The sequence below is a fragment of the Zeugodacus cucurbitae genome, chromosome 5 (assembly GCF_028554725.1).
Source record: "Zeugodacus cucurbitae isolate PBARC_wt_2022May chromosome 5, idZeuCucr1.2, whole genome shotgun sequence".
Lineage (NCBI taxonomy): Eukaryota > Metazoa > Arthropoda > Insecta > Diptera > Tephritidae > Zeugodacus > Zeugodacus cucurbitae.
This window is the reverse complement of record NC_071670.1, coordinates 5,146,722-5,173,139: the sequence shown is the minus strand read 5'-3', so window position 1 is coordinate 5,173,139 and position 26,418 is coordinate 5,146,722. Positions and strand designations below refer to the sequence as shown.

The window sequence follows — 26,418 nt, the reverse complement described above, 5'->3', positions numbered from 1 at the left end:
ATATGCATTATCTATATGTATATGTATTGAAAAATTTATATATACTATATATCTCTTGCAAATTTTCAAATAATTATTGCTATGCATATAACTAGTGTGTTGTTTTTTTTGAGTGTAGTAAAAATTTATGCTGAACTTTAAACTTAGAAGCTTAAAAACAGCGCAATTATTGTGGAAAAATATAATAAACTACATACATATGTATAAATAACTAATTGCTCACCATATGTATACCCTATACACATTAAAACGAAATATGCCACTTTACATTACATTAAAAATAAAAAAAATTGCGGTGGGGGGAGAAATTAGTGTGACATACTTACTGTTTTTAAGCAAATGCCAACAATATGCCTTAGCTGTTTTTGGTGTTCTTACTGACAAGTGTACGGCTTACGTAGAATAGCGTATATTACCGAAAGACTCGACGAACGCGCGATATATTTTATGGGGGGTACATGTACGAAACACAAAACAAAAACAAAACAACCTAACCTATATAAAATATATAATAGTATAAAATATATATAGTGCAGAAATAAAAATCAATAATATTGATGAATATGATGCCACTTTTTGCAAAAAAAAAAAATCTAACGCTGAGCATAATAATATAAGTGTATATTTGAGCTGAAATGCCCATAAAAAGTAAATAAGAAATGTAAAAACAATATTTGACATTAAACGCGAAAGTATTATGAGTCAGCAAATTTGGCAAAACAAAATTTTTTTTTTTTAAAGTAACAGTAAACAAAAAAGCCTGTTATTTAAACCGTTACCAATTTAAACACTAGAAACACTTCGCCTGCATTTGTTGCAACCCTGCCAAAAAATATTTTTTTATTGTCAGTATTTTGACAGTTTAATCACTGATTTTTTTGCATTTAAGAAAATATTAATTAATATTAATATTAATTTTTATATCGAGCTAAAAATCCAAATCTAATATTTTGACAAAACATTTTTATTTTTTTTTGAAAATAACAGTAAACAAAATATACTGTTATTTAAGCCGTTACCGATTTAAAACACTAAAAACACTCTGCCTGCATTTGTTGCAACCCTGCAAAAATTTTTTAAACAATTTTCTAATGTCAGTATTTTGGCAGTTTTATAATTTTTTTATAAATTTATACATTTTTTTTCAATTTAACAAAATTTTAATTGCAAATTATTTTTTGTGTGAAATGACAGCTAAAAGTCTAAATCTAATAAGCAAAAGTATTTTTTTTCGCAATTAACATTTTTCTGACAGTACTTCAACGTATATACTTTGACGTAGTAAACTGACAGTTATACGTCATATAAAATTTTTCTATGGTATGCATTTTTTCTAGCCCAACTAACATAATTTCTCGATTTAGGTGATAAATAGTATTTCCATGTCAGTAAATTTGACATAAAAAACCGATATACGTCATTACTTTGACAGCTTTTATTTGACCTAAAATAATTATTACAGTTTACTCCCGCAATGCGTTATTTTTAGTGTTGCATTTGCAAATTCGTTCAATAAATTCTTCCAAATTTAAACATTTTGTTTTCTATAATTCACTAAAAGCTGTCCCGTTGACGGATAGACAAACTGTCAGTTGAAGGATTGACAAACTGTCAGTTAACGGATTGTCATAAAAATAACTTTTCGTCCCCCACACTTTTACTCTTGCACTCCAAACAGTATATAATCCACAAGCATTTAAATATCATATATTTGATATCTATATATGTATAAATATAAATTAAAATTTTTTGCGTGTAAAATTGTTCGGCACTCCGTAGTAGCCAACGTACTCAGAAACAAAGAAATATACACATTCTTCAAAGCAATTGGAATTTTGCATTGGAAGACACCTTATATGTATACTATTATTGCATTATAAATGAAACAGCAGTGAATTATGCAAGGAAATGTTATGAATAAAATATATATATTATATTATATTAAATAAAAATATTTATAAATTTATTTAATATACTGAGATGGCATTAGAGGCAACGCACGAGTCGAAAAGTGACGTTTTATAGTCAGCTGTTTGCTAAAATTAGTGCATACATTTATTTCTATCAGTTTCATAATATACGTACTCACTTCTGCGGTCTAATAGATTTTCGAAACACGAAGGCTGAGAAGCTTTTCAGCGTTGTGCAACTACATATATTTTCTACTAAATTCATGGTTGTTTTTGACCTTATCCTACTTATCTATATCCATATACATTCAATGCTGATACGCTTTCTTGATCAAAATTCATTCTTTTTTGCTATTATATTTGCTTCGGTAACTCTTGGTAGCGGTAAGGGGTTAGGGGTAGTCAGGATTTTCAAAAACTAATTTTTTCTTTTTTTTTTGCATTTTGGTTTATTGTCATATCTCAAAAATATTCTCTGAAAATTTGAAGTTGATCCGATAATTACTTTTCGAGTTATTCGACAAATAACAAAGAGCGCTCGGGCACTCCAAAACTCTATTGTGACAATTTAAATGCGTTTATTCAGAACTATGTTTTTAGAACTGGTGACAACTGTAACCCTAAAACCGCTCCAAAGGTTTTAATGAAATTGATACAGCTTTTAGAAGACATAAGACTTTTAGGCCTGATCGAAGCTTTTTTGTTTTTTCAAAAATTTCGATTTTTTACTGCTGATTTTTTCTCGAAAATCTAGAAGAAAAGGCCAGAATGATCTAATATTTAAGTTTAATGAACGAAGGAAACAAGAAAATATTGAAATTTGAATTATTTACAAATTAAAAAAAAAACTCAATTTTTTTTTAAATTTTCGGCATATGTACATATATTGGCTCGAAAAAAATAGTTGTGAATAAAATGTAAAAAAAATCTTCATCTTTCTCGTTCATTAACTAATAATATTATTCCAGAGACGTGTGCAAAATTTGAAAAAAAAAATAGCTTCATAACTTTTCGAGAAATCGTATACACCGAGTCGAAAAATTAAGTTTTCAGATAAAAGTTTTACATTCCTACTGACGTGGCCAGCTGGGCGGAACTTCCAATGTATATATCTCTTAGAATATTACACGGATTGATTTGATATTTTTGGATACAAATAATAATAAAAAAGACACATTTTTTTTTTGTTTCAAATTTTGGAAATTTGAGACCCATCTAACCCCTTAAATTGAGGATTAGCTAAAAATATTAATTTTTTATTATCTAAAAATATATATTTTTCCAAAAACAACGCGTGCTGTTTGAAGTCTTGCGTTGCATAAATCAAATCATAAATCATCACTGCATTCTAACTGAATCATGCGTTGCGTCGTTAAAACATAAACCAGTTTGAAAATACAGTGGAACTTCTCTAACTCGAATCACCATAATCCACCAAAAAAACTTCGAGTTAAAGAGACTTCCGAGTTACTGAAGGTAATTTGTATTAATCTTGACTTCTATTGCCAATTGTTCGAGTTATGGCAGTTCGAGTTATAGAAGTTGAACTGTATTTAGTCCAACTGTCACTTGTCAATTTAGTGCTTAAAGAACGCTCTTGTCTGCTTTTGGTGCTGGGCATTTTCTCACTATTTACCTAACCCTACACGCTTGCACCATAAACACTGTATATTACGCATACGTCAAGGTGAGTTGTACGTTAAATTTACCATGTAAATGTACCACACAGCAACTCTCTAACTAATATTTTCTTATCACTACGCAGCTGAATTTCTCTCTCTTTCTCTTTCTCTCTCTATTTTTTATTATTATTTTATTAATTTTTTTAATTTTTATTTAATTTTTCTAATTTTTCTTTTTCTTCAATTATTTTTCCCCACAGTCGTCCTGTGCCGAATGCACCACCCAAACTGCCGGAGCGACCTTCATACTATGGCAACACCACAAATGGACGGCCATACTAAGCAGGCAGCAAAATGGCGGTTGTGCCATTTTAAAGGTACTCGTATTGCGAGTGGATTCCACCGCTTTTGTTGGTGTTCGTATACAACAATACACAAGAAATAGACTTAAAATATTTAACACAAGAAGGTAGTGAAAAGAAAATAACGTTTAAATTGATAAGATTGACATACGCCTGATTGAACTAATTGAACTTAGTGTTTAACGAAAGAGAAAGCAAGCGAAAAAAACAACAAAAAAGAAAAAAAAAAGAAACGAAATTTAAAACTAGCAGCAGCGTGTAGTTTTAGTTTGTAAGCGCGTGTTGTATTTGTAATTTGTGGCCGTAATTACAGTGTGTGTGTTAACAAAAAAAATGTGTTTATTAGCTGACGTTAATGAAAGAAAATTAAATTTTCGTTCCGCAAAACGCATAAAATTCATTATAATATTGTTTACAAACTGTAAAATGTATTCTTTACACCAGCAGTGGCGAATAAAATACGTAGAAATTGAAAAAAATATAACTAACCTAACTCTCAAGCGACAAACTCAAACCCCACTCGAAACTAATACAAAATAATTTATGAAAATTGAATTTTTTTTATGTAAAAAATGCCAAAAGCACATGTAAATAATATTCAAATTTAATAGAAAACAAAATTTGTATGCCACAATGCCGCAATATCAGCTAACACAGCCACTCCACCACACCACTTTTTGCAGCACACGCTTTTACAACAAAATTTCTACAAAAAAAACACTAAAATTTGTAAATAAATAAAAGAATACACAATACATAATTAATTATACACAGCTACGTACAATTGTTAGCAAACAAATCGTGATGATCAGCTGAATTAAGTATTTTTTTTTAATTAAAAATTATATTACGCCACTATAATTTTATAAAATGCTACAATTAGTGTAGCAAATTAAAGTATAAAACTTTAGCGCATTAAGTATTGTAACCGTAACAGTAACAGTAACAGTCAAGCTAAGTTGTGTATATTTAATAGACCGAAAAATATTAAAAACATAAAATATTTAATTAAAAGAAATTAATAAATAAAATTGTAAAATCGAAATTTGCTTATTTTTTAGCGAAAAAATGGAATTCCCGTAAGTACCCACATTAAATTGCATTTTTTTAAGCTTTCCATTTTTTTTCGCCACCACTGTTTATTTAAAAGAAATTAATAAATAAAATTATACACACAAAATTACGCATTTTTTATTTAAAAATTGAAAATTTAAAAAAATTCGCAAGTTTTCCCATTAAATTACATTTTTTCCACCTTTCCATTTTTTCTCGCCACCACTGTGTCGCTGCCGACGCACGAAATTAAAATTTCCATGTGTCGCGCCAGGATTTGCACCAGGCGCGCAGAAGTGCACAGTAGGTGTCCGTGAAAACAAATTCATTTCATTCGGGTCACCCTGCAACTTACTTAGCGCGGACAACAACCACGCACATATTTTTCATAAGCGACACCCTATGCGGGAAAATAGCGAAATGGCAAATTGGGAATTTACACCAGGCGCGCAGAATGCCCAGCAGGTCGACGCGAAATTTTTGCCAGCAACATGTTGCATATACATGTATATGTTGCTAGGTGTTGCTACGTGTTGCTGAGCAACACAAAATGTTTATTGATGCATAACTCACGCATTTCTCAACCGATTTTGTTGATTGAGGTGGCAAATGAAAGCGGAAAGCAATTTAAAGCTGAATTTTGATAGAATAAATTTTTAAATGAAACACACTTTATTTTTAAATATAAAATAACGTTGTTTATTGAAATAAAAGGTGAAAATATAATTTTATAATATAAAAAATTACAAATAATACAAATATTTGGTAAATAATACAAATAATATATTTTTCTGGTCACTAGCGTAGCGTTTTTAATAAAAACACAAAGATTGTTGTTTTTCTAGTGTTTTTTTTTATTGATCTGCAGCTACCATTCAAAGTAAGGATATTTCTTTAATAATTTCTATCCGGGTTCTCATTGAATCGCACAACACAATTTACATGCATACATTGTTTTACATAATTTTAAGCCATTTTGGCTATATGCACATACAAGTTTGTCGCACTTATTTATTTACGTTTATATTGTTCTTTGGAGTTTTCTTTTTCACTTTTTCATATTTAGACCAGTAATTGCTTATATATAATAATAATTATAATAATAATATATTGTTGTTTAAGTTTCTCATAATATAATATTGTACAATATATGTTTGTATGTTTGATAAATATATTTGAAAGTAATTGAATTCATGTCGCATAACAATTAGTAGGTTATTAGATGCTCCATTCAGCAGAAGTAACTAGCGTGCTGTAAACTTAAATACAATAATAATTTATATAAGTATTGGAAATTTAATTTAGTATATATTTAATCATATAATATACATATAGAGTGTTTAAATAGTTGATTTTACTATTTTTTAGCAATTAATTAATAAAGTTTGTATAACATATTTTATGAAGTTTGTTCATATAATTTAAACATTTTCAATTTGTAAATATTTTTAAGTGTGTGTGTGTGTGAGTATTGTTACATGTATTTGTGTATGCATATTTTGTAAAAATGATTTTTAACATTTGTTCGTGTTTAAATTTAAATAATTGTTTAACTAATTCTACTGCATCTTATCCATTGCGATTTATAACATTTTATATTTATTTAGTTGCTGAATTTGTTTGAATTAAATTCAATGACATACCATAATAGCATTTATCATTAGCAGTTGCATTGATAATTAGTTGACTGAGTTCAAATTTATGTGTAAATTCAATTACACGCGCATGTATCACTAATTTAACGGTATTTTAAGTATATAAGTGGTTAGTAATAATATGTATATATATTTTTCTAATTTAAATACTATATTTTTATAACTTTTTTTTATATAATATATAATTTGTAATAAATATATTTGAGTGCTTAGTATATTTTGCACAAACTACGCACAAAGTGTACAACATAAACAAGTTTATTTTCTTTTTTTTTAATAAATTGTAGATTTTGTTCATCAACTTTGTTACCATACCGAAATATACGCTTTTAATAGATTTTTTACGTGGTTTTAATATATTAAATTTTCTGCTAATTGTTATTTAGAAAAATTTTATGTATTGCTATACATTTTAGGCATATATTGCAATTATATCAAGATTTATAATTCCTTAACACTTTGCTACCGCCATACCACGATTGACTTCCTCAATTTTTCATACATTTCTGCTAGCGGCACTGCTGTAATTTCAAATATTATTATTTTTTATTAAATTTTCATTAATACTTAATAATTTTTTTTTCATTAAATATTACGCTGCTTTTATTTTGCACAATTTCCCCGCTTGGCTTCAATGAAATTTGCAAAATTTTGTCTACTCACACTTTTTCACGCTTTTCACTTAACATTTGCTGTTAACTATTACACATTTATTTTTCTTTGCCAAATGCTGTCTTGCTGTTCATTTTTCGTCAAATCTGCAAACCTTTTCTGATTTTTCATTTCAATTTCGTTTAAACATAATTTTATTTTCTATTTGTGTTTTTAGTTTTAATTGCTATACTGATTGCTTAAAACCCCACACGTGCTGCGTGCTGGGCGTGTGCACACATAAATATATAAAATTGGCTTACGCTATAAAAAATGCACACACTGTAAGCAGCGTTGCGTTAATAAGAAAAAAATTGACAGAATTATGTACGAGTTGGTTGAACGTTTTGTTGTTGTTGTTGTCACTGTTGTGTTTTCATCTTATATTATTGCTTGTTTGTTGAAATATATATACTCTATGTATGGTATACATACTCAAGGCGTTTTTCCACAATATTATTTAAGCGATTGTTTTAATATTTGTTTTGGTGTTACAATGATTACTTTCGTTTCAATTCGTTTGATGTGTACGCGCACGCGGTTGTCTGCTGATTGCAAGTGCAGTTACAGTTTGCCGTTATTGCTGCTGCATTTTTCGCTGCATCTGGGCTGCTGTCACATTTCCGTTAGAATGCCCGGGACAGTGTGCGCGTTGCCACTTGTTCAGCTTTTATTGCAAAATTGTCATGCGTTCGTTATTAAGATATTGTTATTTGTTGCAATTATTAATTAAATGTACATATGTGGTGTATAATTACTAATACGGTTTACATACATATACATATATATGCTCTGTTAATAAATGTTTGCAATAATAATGTATAAGTGTTGGTTTTTTTTGTTTTTGTTTCTTTACACTTATGTAAATGTATTTTCATTGAATTTATAATTTATAATTTATTAAATTAATTACTAATTTTGACGTATACGCAATGCCAATGTGTGCACATATACGCATGTTTGTATTTTAATTATTATTTTTTTTAAATATATAATTTTGTTATGCGAATTGCAATTGTTGGCTACTACAGCAAAACTGCATACATATGCATGTACGTGCATGCACAATTCGACATTTTTTCGTTTGGTTTTGATTTTAGTACCCTTATTGGCGATAACTTATTTTGTCTTGTGTGTATTTACTAACTTTTTTATTTTTGATATTTATAACAAGCAATAAACAATTAATATTTTATATTTTTTCACTACTGAAATACATGAAATATTTTTATAGCAAACACAACTACACGCGCACTTGACACTGTTCGCTCGCACAGCACAACAACAAAACATACGACACGCACACATACACAACGCTGCAAGCTGTCAATATACTTGCAGACGCTGCAATTTGCCCTGTGATCCTCAATTTTAACACTGCAAATGTTGTTGTTTTTGCAAATGAGACAAATTGCAGCATCATTTGCCGGTTGTTGTTGTTGGTTGGTCGCTTGTATGGCAGCAAATATTTTAATAGCCAGCAGCGGCTATTGGGTGCGTGTCTTTGCTGACTGCTGTTGTTGTTGCGCAGACTGAGTGTAGCGCGTTGGGTGTAGGCATTTGCTAAATTTGATGTTATTTATTATTTATTTTCTTTTTAAGAGTATATTTTATAATTTCCATACTTATTAACTAAATTTATTGAATTTAACTATATTTATATGTATATGTATATATGTATATATATAAAGAATTGAAATTTGCTGCTCGTTATTTTATGCTGTACGCTCGTTATACGCTAACTCGTTTATTTTATATATTTATGTAAATTGTAAAATACTGTATTGCATTTCAAACATTCGTATGTATTTCTGTTTTTGCTTTTCTTTTTTTTTGCTTTGCCAACATTGTAAACGCATTCCATTTTTATTATTATTATATATTTTAACTACACATTCCTCGACTAGTTTTATTATAAATTATTTAAAGTAAGTATGTAGAGGTGTACGAGTATGTTTACATTTTCGTTTTTGTTATTTTTCTGTTTTTTTTTCTTGGAAGTATCACACAGGTATATATGTGGTGCGATGAATAGTTGAATTAGAGTTTTTTGTATGCTTGACGCGCATATATGTATGTACATACGTAGTGTTTTCATACATACATATATGCATAGATGTTTTAGAGTTTTTTTAGACGCAAATAGAGTTACGTAACAAACCTAATATGTGTTTAACGTTCTGTAGTAAGATTTTTTTAGTTTAGTTTGCGTGATTTAGTGTAATAGTAGGAAGTAGTAGCTGTCAAGCGCCTGTCTGTCTGCCAGCAAAGCTGCGGTTTTTTTTTGGAAATTTTGAATTTTTGCTAATTTTACACATTTCCCTTCACACAGTCGCTGGTATAACATGAATTTATAAACAGCTAGCTGCTAAAACTCCAAGTTCACATCACACGCATCTTCATGCATTGCGAAAATTTACTTTTTAAAGTTTTTTTTGCTCCTAACCTCACTTTACATCGCTAGCACTGCCACTTTGCTGACAAACAACTGACGCTTTTAGCAATTTTGACATTGAAATGAGCATTATCGGCGATTTTAACGCTTTAATTACTTAGCACTCGTATAAGTTGTCTTTGTTAAGGTGTTTTGAAAAAGTTTTGAAATACTATAAATTGTTGTTGCTGTAAAATTTGTTATTAATTGAAATTGTGTTTAATTGTTAATTAGCCATAAGTATTAGCATTTATTGTAGTTGTTCTGCACAAAACTTATCCGCAGGCATTTTGCAAATTTCATTGAAGCAACGCAAGCATAATAATTTCTACGGTTACTACATTAGTATAAGTCGTTTTAACAATGCATATTAATTTGCTAATATTATTAATAAATTTTATGTAAACATTATTTGTTTAGTTTTTTGAAAATTTAGTTTTTCATTTAATTTTTGTTCGTAGCTTTCTTGCCATACGTCTTCACATACGTTTTATGGATAAGGTTGAAAACAAACCGTTTTTTATTTTAATAAATTTATAATTTTTACGTGTAAAATAAATGTTTGTTTCAAGTATTATTTATACTAAATATGCATACAGTTACAGTTTGCAAGTGCATTGAATGTTGAATTTAATATATTTGAAAATTTGTTGTTTATATAATTTTGTTTTACAGCACATTTTTTCCACGACAACTTCTGCTCAAATGAACTGCATTGTGCGCATGCTACAATTTTTTACTTAATTTTTTTTTTTTTTGTAATTTAAATTTATAATAATTATTTTTTTATTTAGTTTTAATATTTTTTTATATAATTAAATTTTTTCTTTTAAATTTAAATTTATTATTATTTTTTAATTTTATTTTAATATTTTTTCATTATTAGTTAAAATTTGAAATTAAAAATCGGTGTTTTTTTTGTTTACTTGTGGCAACTCTTACGTTTGCATTTATTTTGTTTTTTTTTTTCGCCGCAACAATTTGTTTGCTTACTTTTATATGCATATAGAAGATTTTACTACGAAAAGCGCATAAATTGTTCAAATATTGCAAGTAATAGTAGTTAATAAAGTAGTATATGAATGTATAATATATATAAGTTAAATTGCAATTATAGTTGTATAAAATAGTTTTATATATTTTTTCTCCATTTAAATATGCGACATAAAGACAATGCAATAAACAACGTGAATACTTTGGAATTCATTGAGATGCTTGCGCATTAATATTATTGTTGTTTTTAGCAATTAAATTTATATTCATATATGTAATAAACACAACAAACACATACAAGCATGTGTATGCATGTGCATATAATTATTTTCACTAAAAGTTGTATGTATGTAAGTAAATATGCGTTAGAGTTGCCTCCAATAGCGCATATTTCAACTAATTGTGTACACAAGTTGTTGTCCGTGTCAGTTTTTAATACAAATATAAACACTTTAGTGTAACGTTAACCTAAAGGACAAAACGTAATATTGCTAACAATTATACATTACAAATACAATAACATATTTTCAATAAAATTTCAAACTCCACAAAACAAAAACACAAAAAAAAGAATACCAACAACGCTTGTTAAACTAATACCTACACAAATACAAACTGGCTTCCCTTTCAATATCTGCTTTAAACTAAATACATGTGTTAGTGTTGTTGTTGTGTTTGCTTTTAAATAAAGAAATTTAAATTTTACCTTTAAATTAATAAATTTTAGTTAAATTATTTAACGAGCCTATGCTGTAGCTGCTGCTTAATCCTCTTTGGAGAGACTGCCCAAATCGCTGAGGAAACCTTCTGGTGTTAGTATATGCGACGAACCGACGAGCACCTCCCAATTCTTAACGGAATTGGTTACTTCGTAAGCGCAACGCATTTCGGACATGCTAACGCCGCCAACAATGAATACAATGAGACGCGGTACATTCTTCACCTGTGTCTGTGCCTTATCCTTGTGCCAGTGGCCGTAGCGTGCGCTTTGGTGGGTAAAGTGAAAGATTTAGTAAAAGTGTAATAATAATAAAAAATTAAAAAATATATTTTTTAGGGCAATTTCTACCTAGTTGGCGCATGATAGTTGGTATTCTGTGCACGTCCAGCCAGAAAAGTGAAATGACGCTGATCCAACTTATCCTCAATGCAATCCTCCATAATATCCTTGACGACAGGTGTCCAACGCGACATTTGATAGGTGTGTTCGGTGATGCGCTCTTTGCGTGGCACATTGTAGACTTTCTTGCGTGACTGTGGTGGGGTGGAGAGAGAACAAAATTTAAATTAATTAAAACAAAAATAAAGTTTAATATTTATAAAAAAAAAAATAAAAAAAATATAAATTTAAAAATAAAAATAAAATTATTAAAAATATTTATTAAAAAATAAAATAAAATTATTAAAAATATTTATTAAAAAAAATTAAATATTTATTACAAAAATAAAATTAAATCATTATAAATTAAATATTCATTAAAAATATAAAGAAAATTATTAAAAATATTTATTAAAAAATAAAAAAAATATTAAAAATATAAATTTAAAAATAACATAAAATTATTAAAAATATTTATTAAAAAAAATTAAATATTTATTACAAAAATAAAATTAAATTATTATAAATTAAATATTTATTAAAAAATAAAAAAAATATTAAAAATATAAATTTAAAAATAAAAAATATTTATTAAAAAAATTAAAAATTTATTACAAAAAAATAAAATTATTATAAATTAAATATTTATTAAAAATAAAAAGAAAATTAATATTAATTAAAGCAAAAAATAAAGTTTAATATATATTTAAAATTAAATATTTATTAAAAATAAAAAGAAAATTATTAAAAATATAAATTTAAAAATAAAATAAAATTATTAAAAATATTTATTAAAAAATAAAAAAAATATTAAAAATATAAATTTAAAAATAAAATAAAATTAGTAAAAATATTTAAAAAAAAAAAATTAAATATTTATTACAAAAAAAATAAAATTATTATAAATTAAATATTTAATAAAAATAAAAAGAAAATTAATATTAATTAAAACAAAAAATAAAGTTTAATATGTATTTAAAATTAAATATTTATTAAAAATAAAAATAAAATTATTAAAAATATAAATTTAAAAATAAAACAAAATTATTAAAAATATTTATTCTAGAAAATAATTATTTTTTATAAAATATTTCATTATTATTTTTTTATTATATAAGTTTCATTTTATATGAGAAAGAAATTACAAAATTAATCATTTTCTCCTTAAGAAATTATTTTATATTAAATTTTTTTTTGCAATATAATTTCTTTATAAAAAGTTAAATTATTATTTTTATAGGAAAAAATAAAAAATAAATTAATTAATGATTACTTAAAATTTTGAAATTTTTTTTCAACTGTACATTTAAAAAAAAAAGAAGTTTTTAAAATTTTATAAAATTATTCAACAAAAAAAAAAAAATTGAAAACATGAAAAATCTCAATATTATATATATTTCAATATGAAAAATTATCATAAAATTTCTATTGAAGACAAAAAGTAAAATTTAACTAAAAATATAAAAAAAAAATTGGATGTAAAAAATTCCAACTTACATCGGCAATCACATTCACACCCAAAAAGCTCAAATTGCGCACCATATCCTGATCTTTCGGCGAGAGTGAGGCGTGTGTGAACAGTTTGGTTAGATTTTCCTCAGAGATGCCATTTTTAATCATAACATAGAGCGCGATTATGCGTACTTTATCGAAGTTGGAGACATCCTGACAGTGGAGAGATTTGATTTAAAAGATTTTTATTAAAAAAAAAATAAAAATAAATTTGCAAACTACATACCGCATTGAGTAGAATGGGCACGATATTGCGCATATGATCCTTGATCTTTTCGCCTTCGGCATCGGTGCCCATAGCCAAATCCTGTTCAACACGGCACAACTTATCGGCGTAGCTCTAAAGGAGGTAAGAAATGGAAAAGGAATAGTAAAAATACATAGTAAAATGTATTAAATGAATAAAATATATTGAATAAATAAAAATTAAATTAAATAAACTAAAAAAATAAAATTATATAAAACAAAAAAAAATTTATAGAAAAAATATATAAAAAATATTATATAAAAAAAAAATACAAAAAATAAAAAAAAACTATTAATTAAAATATATAAATATTTTAAATACTACTTTTTTAAAGTACTTAAGATAAGTATCTGATAGAAAAAGATATAGAAAAAAATATAAAAATATTATATAAAAAAATACAAAAATAAAAAAATTAAAAAAAAAATTAATTGAAAAATATAAATATTTTAAATACTACTTTTTTAAAGTACTTAAGATAAGTACCTGATAAGTCTTCATGCAATCCTCAGCCAAGTGCAAATGTGTGGAATACTTGGACAACTCCTTCTGGTACTGTGGCATTTTCTTGATCATTTGCGACAAGTCGCGCATGGAAGCTTTGTCGGCTGTAGTATGAAAAAAAAATCGATTAATTTATCGAAAAAAATATAAATTTGAATTTAGTCAACATTTGAATGCTATTTATAAAATTGTATCACTGAATATCGTTTATTTCCCCTCTTGCTACTTACTCGATGTCATGCGCTTCGATTCGGTGAACTTCTTGAGATTCTGTGTCACCTGCGTGGACACTACAGCGATATGCTCATGTCGCAATTCCACCCACAAATCATCGTTCTCATCGAGCAGCACCTCCTTATCGGGCTGATTCGGACCGGGTGTATAGCGATAGACATCGTTGACGATCGGCAAGAGATCGTAGGCCATCGCCTGCAGTGTCAATTCGTGCAACAATGGCGAAACGCAATCGAAACCACGATCCAATATTAACAGCTGCGAACGTGACTTCTCCGGACCCTCACCCATTGTGGGCTCATCCGCCTTATAGGCGTCCAACTTCTGCTGCACCGCAGCAGCCAAATCTATGTTGCGATCCCAGTCAGTGCGATATCGCACCATCGGATACTCGCCGAGTGTGGCACACAAAGTCGCGATTTGCTCGGCGATGCGATCGATGTGCTTGGCGCGTATCGAAGCAAACGCTGGCGAATACAGACACTGAAAGGTGTCTGGCGAATCGAGCGAGTAGACCTGAGGGAGCGATAGCCACGACAGACGATTGAAAGATAGAGTGGGCGAAAGCGATGGTGCGAAGCATTGTTTTTTTTTTTTTGGTGTGGGGGTGAGAAGTGGTTCAGGCGTACATTGTTTTTTGTTTGTTTCATTTGTTTTTTTGTTTTATGGATAAAATAAAAATAAAATTATAGTAATTAATAAATATGAAAATGATTTTTTTTTTGTAAACTGAAAATAAATTTATACAAATTTGTACAAAGCGGCAATAGTTTGAATCGAGTTTTCGAAATAAGCGTTAGATACATTCTAGCGATTAACTTTTAACGGGAATTATAATAACAAAAACAAGCAAGCTTATTAGGCACAAAAAACATAAGAACTAGACTACATTTGTATTTTTGTTTTTGTTCTTGCAAATGAATGAAGTTTTATACAATGCAGAGGAAAAAAAAATATGAGAGAGGAGAAAAAATATAAAAAAATTATAATCTTCAATTATCGAACTTTTGTAAATGTTTTTTTTTGAGGTTAAGTACGTACTTATAATTTATAGCATTTTACATCGAGTTCAAATGGTATTCTTTTACATAATATTCCCAATTATTATGCTTCCCAGGGGGCTTAAACATAATTTTTGATCTATAAACCTTGCAAGACTCGATATTAAAATATTTAACTAGGATAATATAGGGAAAAATATTGTTTTTTAAATACTATTTGGACGCTTGTGTTGTAACGACAGAAAACATTCAACTCAAACAATTTTGAGAAATTATGCCGAGTTCACAAACCGTGGTCGGTTACGGGTCCGTTCCGGTTACGTAGAACCGATTGTCGAGGAAACGTGCGATTTGCAGCTAATAACTTGTTATACCGAGACTAAAGGAATTCGAAAAATTATATTTAAAATTAAAAAAAGTTAAATATTCATTAATTTAATAACCCCGAGCTTAAGTAGAAGTATTTAGTTAAACATTTTTTTATACATTTCTAAATTTCGAAATTTTTGAAAAATGGTATTTTAATTTTTGTTGCAAATTAACAATAGAGCCCAAACATTTTGATGTGAGAATTTAAATAATGGTCCTTTCATACAGATATTAGGAAGTATGTATTATTTTTATGTCAACAATACCCCAAAAGTTATACAAAACTTAAAAAGTAGTGCCCATAACCTTTAATATTTGGTTTTATAAGCCTGGTATTCGAAATATCATAAGAACTTGCTGAGAAGTGTTAATCGATCCCAAAAATTTTATTATTTCTAATTTCTGCTTTAAATTTAACTTTTTTTTTATAAATGAAATTAAAAATTTATTTTTTTATAAAAATGAAGAATTTAAAAATGTTGAAAAAAAGATTGTAAATAATTATAAAAAATTTATTTGAAAAAATATTAAAAAAAAAAATATTAAAAAAATAAAATTAAATAACGTTGCTATTAAATGATTTAACTGATTATCTGATACTCAATATCTATTGACATGCAATAACGTTTATTATTTTATATTATGAATATGTAATCATGTGGCGTGTTTATATGGAAAGCATAATTATCGGAATGTTTAAGTTACACCATAGAGCAAGTGCGTTGATTTAGAAGAATATGTGAAATTGGCGAACAAAAAAAATGTGTGTTAATTATATAATTGCTAAGAAACCTGCTAAAAGTTCGCTTTGAAGAATCTATGTAAGGGATTTTCTTACAGCCAGTGGTACAAGTTTTCGTTCAGTAAGGGAACAGACCGATTGTACCCAGGAAGAAGTATTGTTTACGAAAATCTCAAAGTATTAAGAGACGCTGCTGAGCCATTGGCTAAAAAGTCTGCTAACTAAGAAATATGGTATAGATAATTGATTTATAGAGGTGGAATTTAGACCCGTTATTTTATTTTTTTTAACGAAAATATTTTTGATACTCTAAATCTGGTCAACCTAACAATTGCGAAGCTAAATTTGAAGATAAAAATACTGAAATTCTCAAATGGATTATTCAGGGTTACCGTTAACAGAAATGGCAGTTTAGACCCTGTATCTTAATTGATTTAAGAAAATATTTTTGAAAACCCAAATCTGGTCAACCGAATAATTATGAAGCTAAATGTGAAGAAGTCAGAAAAAAATACTGAAATTCCATATGGATTATTCAGGGTAACACACCCCTGAAACTACTATAATAAATAATAAAGCGGTCAGACAGCACGATTATGACGACTATAAATTGGACGTAGCGCTCTTAAAGTTGAGGCCACTGGCTCTGAATGTAAATTTTCAAATTTTGACTGTTGTTGTTGGTTCGTATATCTTTCAGTGATGAAATGGCAAACCTTACTGAAGAGAAATGTCCAAATATGGCGTCGTTTGCTGTCCCTGTCGGTCCTGTCCTTGTATTGTCCCTTTTGAAAAACCCGTTATATACATATGTATAATATATATTTGGAAGGCAACTGTCACATACGAACAAGTTAATAATGTGTTCTTAGTATTTGCAAGGACTTTGCAGTCATAAAAACTGCTGCGAACTTGTATATGCTACTATCAAATGTGTTGAGGGTGTTTTTACATTATACAATTTCCTATTGGCGGTAGCTGTCAAACCGCTGTCAAATTAATCACATGCTTTTGACACTTTATTGTGGAGACGTCAAAGATAATGGTCAAACCTGTACAACCAACTAATACTGAGCAATTAGAAGCCAATTATAATGGAAAAAGAGTTTCAAATATGAACCGACAGTCTCAATAGTCTTCACAAGTTACAGTCGTGATATATATTATTGAGTTTCTATTCAACTATCAAAGCCCAATTTTGATCGAATAATTAATTTTTCTGTATATTATTTGAAATTTTAAAACTTAAAAATAACAGCCTTTACTTATAAAATTATTTTTTCTAATTCACAAGCGAACTTTTAACAGTTTAAAGTTTGATTTTGTGTATAACTAAAGCCCGTGAGTTACATGTCAAATTACAGCAAACAAAATTGCGAATAAATGCGAAATTGGCAAATTGTTTTTGTAAATTTATATACGCTTGGGTTAGTACTAAAGACAACAACAGTGCAGATAAAATAATACTAGCACTCAATATGTACTAATAAAATATTAATTTTTGCATATTACAAAAACGAAAATATTTATAAATAACTATTTTATGTTTTATATATATAGCTACAAAAAATAAAAAATAACCTTACTAAACTAGTATTTCGTAAATTTACACAATTTGCTCAACAATTTCGCATTTATTTGCTAACAAGAATATCGTGTGCAACAATATGCTTGTTCATATTTTGTTGCCAACATTTTGCACTCGTATGTATTTGTTTTTTTGTGTGTTTTTTTCGTTGGTGTTGCATGTGGCATGCGGCAAGTGCTGTGTGTTGGGCGTGTAATTTGGCATATAAATAGTATTTATTGTTGTTATTGTTATTGTTTTTTTTTTGGTTTGACATTCTTTCATTCCAAGTGTGTGTTTGGTTAGTAGAAAGAAATCAATCAATAATGTTGAAAAAAAAACAACATAGACGTAGTTAGTTAGAGACGTAAGCGCCACTGGCTAATTGGAGGCGCCACTCGTAAACGATTTGCTTTTCTGTATACAATTTACATACATTAAATTGAACACTACAAAACAAGTTAAACAAAACTTAAGGAGATATTTCGTGGTTTCGTTTCGTTAATTAAATTGGATTGCGCAAACAGCTAAAGTGGCAGGCAATCTGACGGACACTTTAACTGTGGCAATTACACAAGGTTGCATTCTCATTTTAAAAAAAATTCTGATTTTTTTTTTGCGCCAGTGTGGTGCTCGCAATACGCATTTTTAGTTACAATACAAAAAAATAACGTCGTAGAAGTGCAAAAATCGCAAGATGGCAAGTAGGCGAGATAAATAAAATATTATTTTGCCATTTTGCGCTTTTCAACTTCAAGTTTCGAATTTAGCAAGTAATTTACACATATAAAATACACAACAATTTTGTTTTTTTTTTACTTAGTTATTTACAACATTCAGAGTTATAGTAAAACAGAGAGAAAGAAAGGGAGAGTGGAGAAAGAGAGACAGAGAGAAAGGAAAGAGCGCGCGCAAACTGTGGCAAATAGTGAGTAATGTACAAGTATTGCGTTTTTAAGGAGGAGGGGCACACGCAATTAATCGTTAGAACTCGAGTGCAAACTACATATTTCTCCAAGGATATCATTTCTCGGCGACTTCGGGAACGATTTTTAAACGAGTACTTGTCGAACCGCCATATTTTGTAAACAATAAATTGACAAATAGCTAATTTTTATGAAGATAGGCTGTCATCGCTCATAGAAATATACAGTTGTGACATCAGCGAAAAAGCAAATGCAGTCTAATGCACTGAGAATTGTGAAGTTAAAACCCAGAATTTCTCGGTGAGAAATTACTATATGAGATATTTGACATATTACAGCTTATTAGAACTTGGTAAGACATAGGTTAAGTTTATTTTCAATCTGAGTTCAGAACAAACTCCCTAGGAAGTAGTTATGTAACTAGTTACCAACTAGGCGATGCTTTTATATTAGGTCTACAACTTTGCTTCCGCCGTCTTTTTTGTAAATTTAAGTTTTTTTTATAAAAACGGTTAGAAATGACAATGAGCCTCAGCCGCACTTTTCTTGGAATTAAAAAAGAAAAGCAAAATTTCCCGCAAATGTCGAGAATTCGGATCAAAAAGTGACATTTTCAGTTGAGAATAAGTTTGGGATGCAAACAGATCTCTACAAATATTTTGTTGGGTTAATGTTGACACAAATGTCCAAGATCGATATAAAAAAAATCGATTTAGTCGACCAGTGCTTGAAACAATAGAGTATAGAGTACAAAAACCTGTGTTCTCGTTATGTAAACCCGACCGAAATCGACGAAAGATACGAAAAGAGGCATGGACATGCTCTAAAATCACTTTAGTCTTATGCTAGAGATATTTTAAAATATCATTTCTAATATATATACCGTTAAGAAGGCAGCAAATACTGAGATTTTCAGTCGGGCAGCTTTATAGCTCTAAGACTCGTTGTAAAAGATCTACAAACGGTTCTCTTTTAGACATTTAAAAATTAGGTCTTTGCAATATATTGATATAAATTAATTTTTCAAGGTTTTATTTTATAGAAAATCTTCAAAAGACAGACAAATTTGGGTAGGACTTTCGAACATTGGCCTTATATAGAAAGCAAGGAGCAAAGATTGAAGTCAATAAATTGCGGGTGTGCCGCCTCCTCGTCATGGCTTTGACACCTTACTGTACAAACATACAGATTTTTGCAAGGATTTAAAAAAAAAAATATTCAGAGCGTGTGCTTGTGTTGAAAAGTAAGAAGAGCGCGTTGAAGAGGCGTGTAAAGTAAATTTGATTTGAAAAAAAAAAAATACATATTTTTACTTGAAAAAAATTATACACAATTGCCGTATGCTTGCACACAATTTAGACATACTTTCGTAGTATTTATATACATAATCATAATTTTTTGTTTTCGAAAATTTCTTTTTTTTTTTTTCTTTTCGCACCTGGCATTCGTATGGTAGAAATGCAATATTTATCTCCTTTAGAGTTTTGATCTTTCTTGCAGCGCACGATTTACACAAATCGTTAAATAATTCCTCCGGGCAAACTATAAATATATAAATGTAATCATACAAAGAAATGATAAACGCTAAAACAAATGATAATGAGCATACATACATACATACATATACATACAGACATTTGTTGTTGTAGTTGTATATGGTACGTATGCAGTTAAAATAAGTGGTATGTATGCTGATGTGAATGTGGATATATGTTAGGTGAGCATGTAATTAATTGATAGTTTGGCAAAAGTACGCAAATGACGCTTAACATATTTATCTATGCATACATACATACAGACATGTGTATGTTTGTCTACGAAAATATTTTTCGGAACTTAAGATTATATTTTTTTTTGTTTTTGCTGAAAATGCATCTTTTTTTGATAGTTATATAAATAATAATACAATTAATAGGGTTTTGTAACTGGGTTTTAAGCAGAGTAAGCAGCAGCATGCCGCCAGCCAGTGGGGGTTTGACACACTTGATCTCCGCTAGTATTTTAATTAGCTTCAATTAGGTTATATAATTTCAATTATTAAAAATTGACAAAGTAAATTATAAATAATAATAATATTTAACATAGTAATAGTATTTAAGTTCAAATAAAATATTTATGCCTTAAATTATTTTGAATTTAATTTTAAATATTAAAACTGTAGCTAAAAATTAATAATAAATAAAATTAAAATAATAATAATAATATTAAAAAATATATCAATTTTAATTAAACAAATTTGAAATGCTTTTGAAAATGTTATGAAATAATTATGAAATTCTAAAAAGTTTATAAAAATATATAAAAAATTAATCAGATAAGTTCTAAATTTCAATTGAATCACGTTTTTTAGACTCAAATATAATTGTTTTTCACTTTAAAAGTAAAAGTTTTTCTGCTTTCAGTTTGTTACAATTCGAATTATTTCGAACTTCGAAATTCGAAGAACAAAAAACCGTTTTTTCTAAAAGAAATTTGATCGAATCGATATAAAAATCATGTCTTATTATTATTTTAGTCAGTTTAAATATAAAATTGAAAGGAAATTTTGATATTTAAACCTTCTATATATAACTGTTCGAAAAAAATATTTTAATTATAATATTAAAAAAATATATATATTTTAATTAAAACATTAAATATTTGTTGTTAAAAAATATTTTAAAAAATATCCAATTTTAAGCGTAATTTATGTAAGATATCAACTAGTATTGATTTGTTAATGAAAGATTCGTACTAATTTTCAATAAATAAAATATGTTCTAAATGATATTTCAATAAAATGCTTATATTAAAAATAATTTTTTTTTATTAATACGTAAGTAATATAAACTTCAGCTGTTGATTAAAAGTATGAATAAAAAACTATAATTTCTAATTGCATTTTTTTTAACAAAAAATATATCGAGAATCAAAATCCTGTACGAATTTTTCCTCAAAGCCTCTATTTTTTATAGAAAAGTATTAACATTTGTAAATATTAACAAAATATATTTTTTTAATTGAAAATAACTTCAAATAGCTTCCAAATAACGTCTAATTTCTCAAATAATATCTTTATTAAAACAATTGGCGACTTTAATGATATTTATTCAGAAATTTTAAAGTTATTTCTTCAAAAACTTTACCGTTATTTTTTAAATTTCTTTAATTTTTTTTTAATTTTCATTAATTTATATTTTAAAATTTCTTTAATTTTTTTTTAAATTATCTTTAATTTTTTTAAATTTTCTTTACTTTTTTTATTTTTTTTATTGTCTTTAATTTTTTTTTTAATTGTCTTTGAATTTTTTTAATTTTTCTCTAACTTGTTTTAATTTCTTTATTTTTTTTTTAATTTGCTTTAATTTCTTGAAATTTTCTTCTTAAATCATTCTTAATCAACAGCCGAGTTTTATATTTACGAATGTAAAGTAATAATTATACAACTTTATACGAAAAAATCAAAGAACGAAAATTCTAGCGTCACTCGCTTACCCATTTTTGCTGTAAAAGATCACTTAATATTTCATAATATATGTATAAATATTTAAAATAGTTTTAATACTAAAGCAATACACTTGAAGACAGTATTTTTATAGAAATGGATTAAATATTATATAGAGAGAATTTCAGACATTCAGTTAGTATATTGTAATGAAATGCGCCTAATTTATACCGAACATGTACGAAGAGTTCGCACAAAATAACCAAAACCGTATGAATTATTCAAGTAACGTTGTCAGACATATGCAAAATATTTACAGGACATGAGTACACTTCCCGCACAACAAATCGTAGCAAAAACGTAATATTGTATTTCACAAAATGGATTTGTGAATTTTCACAAAGGACACGTTTAGTATTAAGGAAACGCTGCTTAGCTGCAGCTTGTTATGACATGCCATGTCCCCAAAAGCGTTATTAGGTTAATTAGTGTTAAGTAGTAGGCAGTTTAATAGAGAATTTTGGAATTGCCTTTTGTACACATACGAGATACATTTTTTTTAACTTATTGCTCTACCTTGTCTTCGTAGGCTAAAAATGCAATATTTATTTCTTTGCATGTGCGTATATATTTGCGCGTAATGTCGCTGCGTATTTGCAACATATGGAATATGTCTTCAGGTATTGCTGCAAGATTTTGAAGTGGTTTTTTAAGGGAAATTAACATAAAATAAATTATGAATTTCAAATAATATATAAACTACTTTGCTTTGAACACTACATACCCTCAGTGAAGAAGACGTGCGCATAACGATACATCGGTCTAGCCGGATTCTCGAAATCACGTATTAATGCACGCACCGACTCATCAGATGGTGTTATCAAGTAGATGGCATCCATCGTGGGAAGCGGTTCACGCTTCTTATTGATATCCTCCACCACTAAAAATGCAACAGAATATAATAAAATATATAGATTGCAAAAAATTACTAATTATCACATAGTATACTCACAAGTTATACCCTCAGCACTTATTTCATGCATCTTGGTGCATGCAGACACCATACGCATACCCAACTTATCGACAACCAACACACGCCATTCCATGCCACCTGGTGCCTTCGCAGCAGCTACAGCGCCAGCCTTCTTGGGTGGTGGAGGCTTATACTTCACCACCTCATTCATAATCTCTGTGTAAGTGGTGAAAAAAAAATGTATTAGCAAAAACAAATAATAGATGATGAAATGCTCATAATATACAAAGATATCTTTAGTATATGTATACATATGTATGCGAATGCAGTATGTTATTGTTATTTATTTCTGTATAAATAATTACAAAACTGTGATTCACGCGTAAACAGGTTTGTGAAATTAAATAGATTTATATTTAATTTTGTGTAAATCAAGAAATTGCAATCCATCTGGTCGTAATTATACATCGACGTATTAAACACTTTCGAAATTCTACTTACCAAACATTTTTAGTATGAGCTACATTATTTGTTATTTATATTTAAACATTGTGCAACATTAACAAAACATCCTATACCATGGTATTGGAAACACAATCCGCCTACGTTCTTATTTCACATGACTATAAATAGAATTGCAAGTCAATAGTCTCATATTTTTCCAGCCACTAAATACATTTTACTCTTTTGATTTTGTGCAGTTGAGGAGACGTCATTGAAAGACCGGCGTTATATGAACGTTGTAATTGATTCTATATGCGTTTTCTTGGCTATAATCCAGGCATTGATTTTCGATTATGAGCATGTCTTACAACTTTTGATATTTTGCCAGCATTAATTAAGTGGAAAACTATGAATCATAATAGTTTTATCGCAATGCACTTGAGGATTATCTTTCAGATCATGCCTTTACACGAATTTCTTGATTTTCTTAATATCAACTACTTATTTTTTTTAGTTTATTGACACCCTACCGGTGAAAAATAACGTATATTAATGTCCTTCAAAAAACTTCCGGCGTTAGGGAAGATAATATTATTTGCTAAATATACATATTTATCGGCGGTCATAACATCATCAGGTAAATATGCCAACCAATAATGAGTCATTTTGCAACCTGTGAATGGCTAATGAAAACAAACACAGAATACAGAAACAATAACAAGACGACACTGAAAACAATTAACACTAACATAACATAAGCGAGATGTGCGTATGTATGTATTTATAAAATAAAATAAATAAATCAATTCGCTTTAAACTCATATGATAAATATCTTAAAAGATGAGTACAAAACTACATAGAAAGATATGTATTGCAATTGTGTGACCAAAGCCGCTTGCGACCAATGACGTCACAAACAAAACTAAATATAAATTTCCCTAATTGACATTTCGTTGCATACATTCGATAGAATTACGCGCACACGAAAGGAAAATCCTACGATTTTCACAGTACTCTTAATATAGCATTGCTGATAAGTGGGCGTTGGTAGTGGGTGTTTGGATAAATGCTGATAAGACCAACAACGACAAACGACCTACATTATAAACAGTATGTAACATTTGCAACAAAAACACAACCTTCATACCGTTGGCAATAGAAAAATACACAATTGAATTGTATGGGTATGTATGGATATGCAATTCCAGCTGAGCGCAGTCGAGTGGGGCTGCGCAAGAAAAAGGTCGTTCCGGGGGCATACAAAACGGAGGAAAATCGATAATTGCTTAACATAGATGCGGAAATACTTTTGCAAATTTCACAATTAAGGGGGTTGATTAAAGAAAATGTTCTTAACTCGTTTTAATAAGTTTTTATAAATTCCAGTACATTATCTTATCGTTAGTCGAGTCATTCCAAAACACTTTTTTACATGTATTCGCATACATATGTATGTACGTATGTGAATTTTCACTATACGATTGAAAATTTCTGCATTTCACTTACTTTGCCCAACCAGCACTTTCAACGCCATTTTTTACGATGTTTTTTCCTTATCCGCGTTATGGTTCCGTCTTGCACCCGCACACAAATTACTAAATAAATTTTACACTTTTCTTACGCTGCTAATTATTTTTTCCAATTCACTACAAGCACTCACAGAAGTTCACTAAATTCTGCTGCAATGTATGCGTAGCGATGAGTAATGAATTCGATAGAAATAATCGGTTGCAAGTGACATTTTTTTTCGCCGTATGCATGACAACAGGGCCACATAGTGAAATAAAATTTCAAAACAGGGTGGTTGTTGTAGAAATCTTAATAAAAATATATATATAGCAAAATAAATAATTTTTACATTATATATATATAATTAAATGTTATTACATTTTGTTATGAATCAATATATGAAAAATAAATAAAAACGATTCAAATGGTTACCAGTTATAGAACATAGTAGAATATAAATATATATTCAATTTAAAATTCCAAATTTTTTATTTATTACTTACTTGCGCTTAGGACTTCATCTTGAAATTTACCTGCTCCTTCATTTTCAAAATATTCAGTTAAATTTTCCGCTCCCACCGTTTAGAAGCTTTCTGAATCTCACATTTTGTTCTCGCAGTCACCATTATTGATCATATGGTTATGGTCTTCCAAAACTGTATACTTCTCGGGACAATATATTTTGTTGTTATCATCAAATTGTACAGAGCTCAAGTTATTAAAGCTCCACAAGTAAACAATAAGCCACCGCAAGTCCTATCCAGCCTAGCGTAAGGTTACCGACTATGTGAAAACGTCTATATACGAAGCTTCCCAAAGCATGAAGGTTCCTCTAATGTTTCAGTAAAGTTATTGCAAAAATTATAAACTTTCCGGCTTTTTAAAATGTTTTGTTTATTTACAATTAGGACGCTCCAACGGCCGATTAGTGTTTAACGTAACGTAAGAACAGCATTACCTTATTCCGTTTTGTACGAAAATTTGTTTTTTTTTTGCGAATTTAAATCTAGACTTGCATTAATAAATTGCACTATTCTTGAAAGTAAGAGCAAAATAAGGATATTGAATTTCCATTTGCTTCCATTAAGAAGTTCTGGTTTGAAGCTGGAAGTAAGTAAGAAAATTAAATCAAAATAACACCAAAATGGTATCCTTTACCAAACTAATATAAAGAACGGTAGCATAA

General features: G+C 28.5%; 3 protein-coding genes across 13 annotated transcripts in view; 1 reads left to right on the top strand and 2 right to left on the bottom strand.

The window, feature by feature from the left end:
• Positions 1 to 4,939, top strand: part of LOC105208545 (dynamin) — a 43,357-nt gene extending 38,418 nt beyond the window's left edge. For all 6 annotated transcript variants that reach the window (XM_054231508.1, XM_029037975.2, XM_054231509.1 and 3 more), the window contains one exon: positions 3,793 to 4,939. In XM_054231508.1, the coding sequence (XP_054087483.1) occupies positions 3,793 to 3,874 (82 nt within the window). In that variant the 3' untranslated portion in view covers positions 3,875 to 4,939. The remainder of the gene's footprint in view (positions 1 to 3,792) is intronic.
• An 838-nt stretch (positions 4,940 to 5,777) lies between these two features.
• Rop_1 (protein ROP) lies at positions 5,778 to 25,372 on the bottom strand. Of its 5 annotated transcripts, none has more exons than XR_851529.3 (11): positions 25,230 to 25,372; positions 23,318 to 23,494; positions 23,090 to 23,245; positions 22,882 to 22,991; positions 14,273 to 14,792; positions 14,025 to 14,146; positions 13,518 to 13,631; positions 13,277 to 13,444; positions 11,750 to 11,934; positions 11,387 to 11,666; positions 5,778 to 7,123 (listed from the first exon to the last, which is right to left on the bottom strand). XR_851529.3 is itself a non-coding variant. In XM_011178452.3 (10 exons), exons 1-10 carry the CDS (start codon positions 25,255 to 25,257, stop codon positions 11,444 to 11,446), a joined length of 1,803 nt encoding a protein of 600 aa, XP_011176754.1. In that variant the 5' UTR covers positions 25,258 to 25,372; the 3' UTR covers positions 7,177 to 11,443. The 5 variants fall into 5 exon arrangements, 2 of the variants coding, with proteins under 2 accessions (XP_011176754.1, XP_011176755.1); XR_008471339.1 differs by having other exon boundaries at positions 5,778 to 6,206; XR_003752047.2 differs by lacking the exon at positions 5,778 to 7,123 and adding an exon at positions 7,177 to 11,148.
• The window catches only part of LOC105208548 (fasciculation and elongation protein zeta-2), a 48,912-nt gene continuing 47,723 nt past the window's right edge, over positions 25,230 to 26,418 (bottom strand). The window contains exons 4-6 of one of the 2 annotated variants that reach the window (XR_008471341.1): positions 26,135 to 26,336; positions 25,736 to 26,064; positions 25,230 to 25,540 (exon numbers count right to left, since the gene is read on the bottom strand). The gene's annotated coding sequence lies outside the window, so the exon portion shown is untranslated. Of the gene's footprint in view, positions 25,541 to 25,735; positions 26,337 to 26,418 lie in introns of both variants that reach the window. The other variant, XR_008471340.1, reaches the window with a different exon arrangement.

Bases quoted from the DNA above. Each gene is read 5' to 3' on its own strand.
- Rop_1 (XM_011178452.3), bottom strand. From the start codon at position 25,257: ATGGCGTTGAAAGTGCTGGTTGGGCAAA. The intron at 13,445-13,517 runs GTATGTAGTTTG...CTCCACTGTCAG, and splicing joins TGCCCATTCTACTCAATGCG to GATGTCTCCAACTTCGATAA. The intron at 11,667-11,749 runs GTAGAAATTGCC...TACCCACCAAAG, and splicing joins AACTATCATGCGCCAACTAG to CGCACGCTACGGCCACTGGC.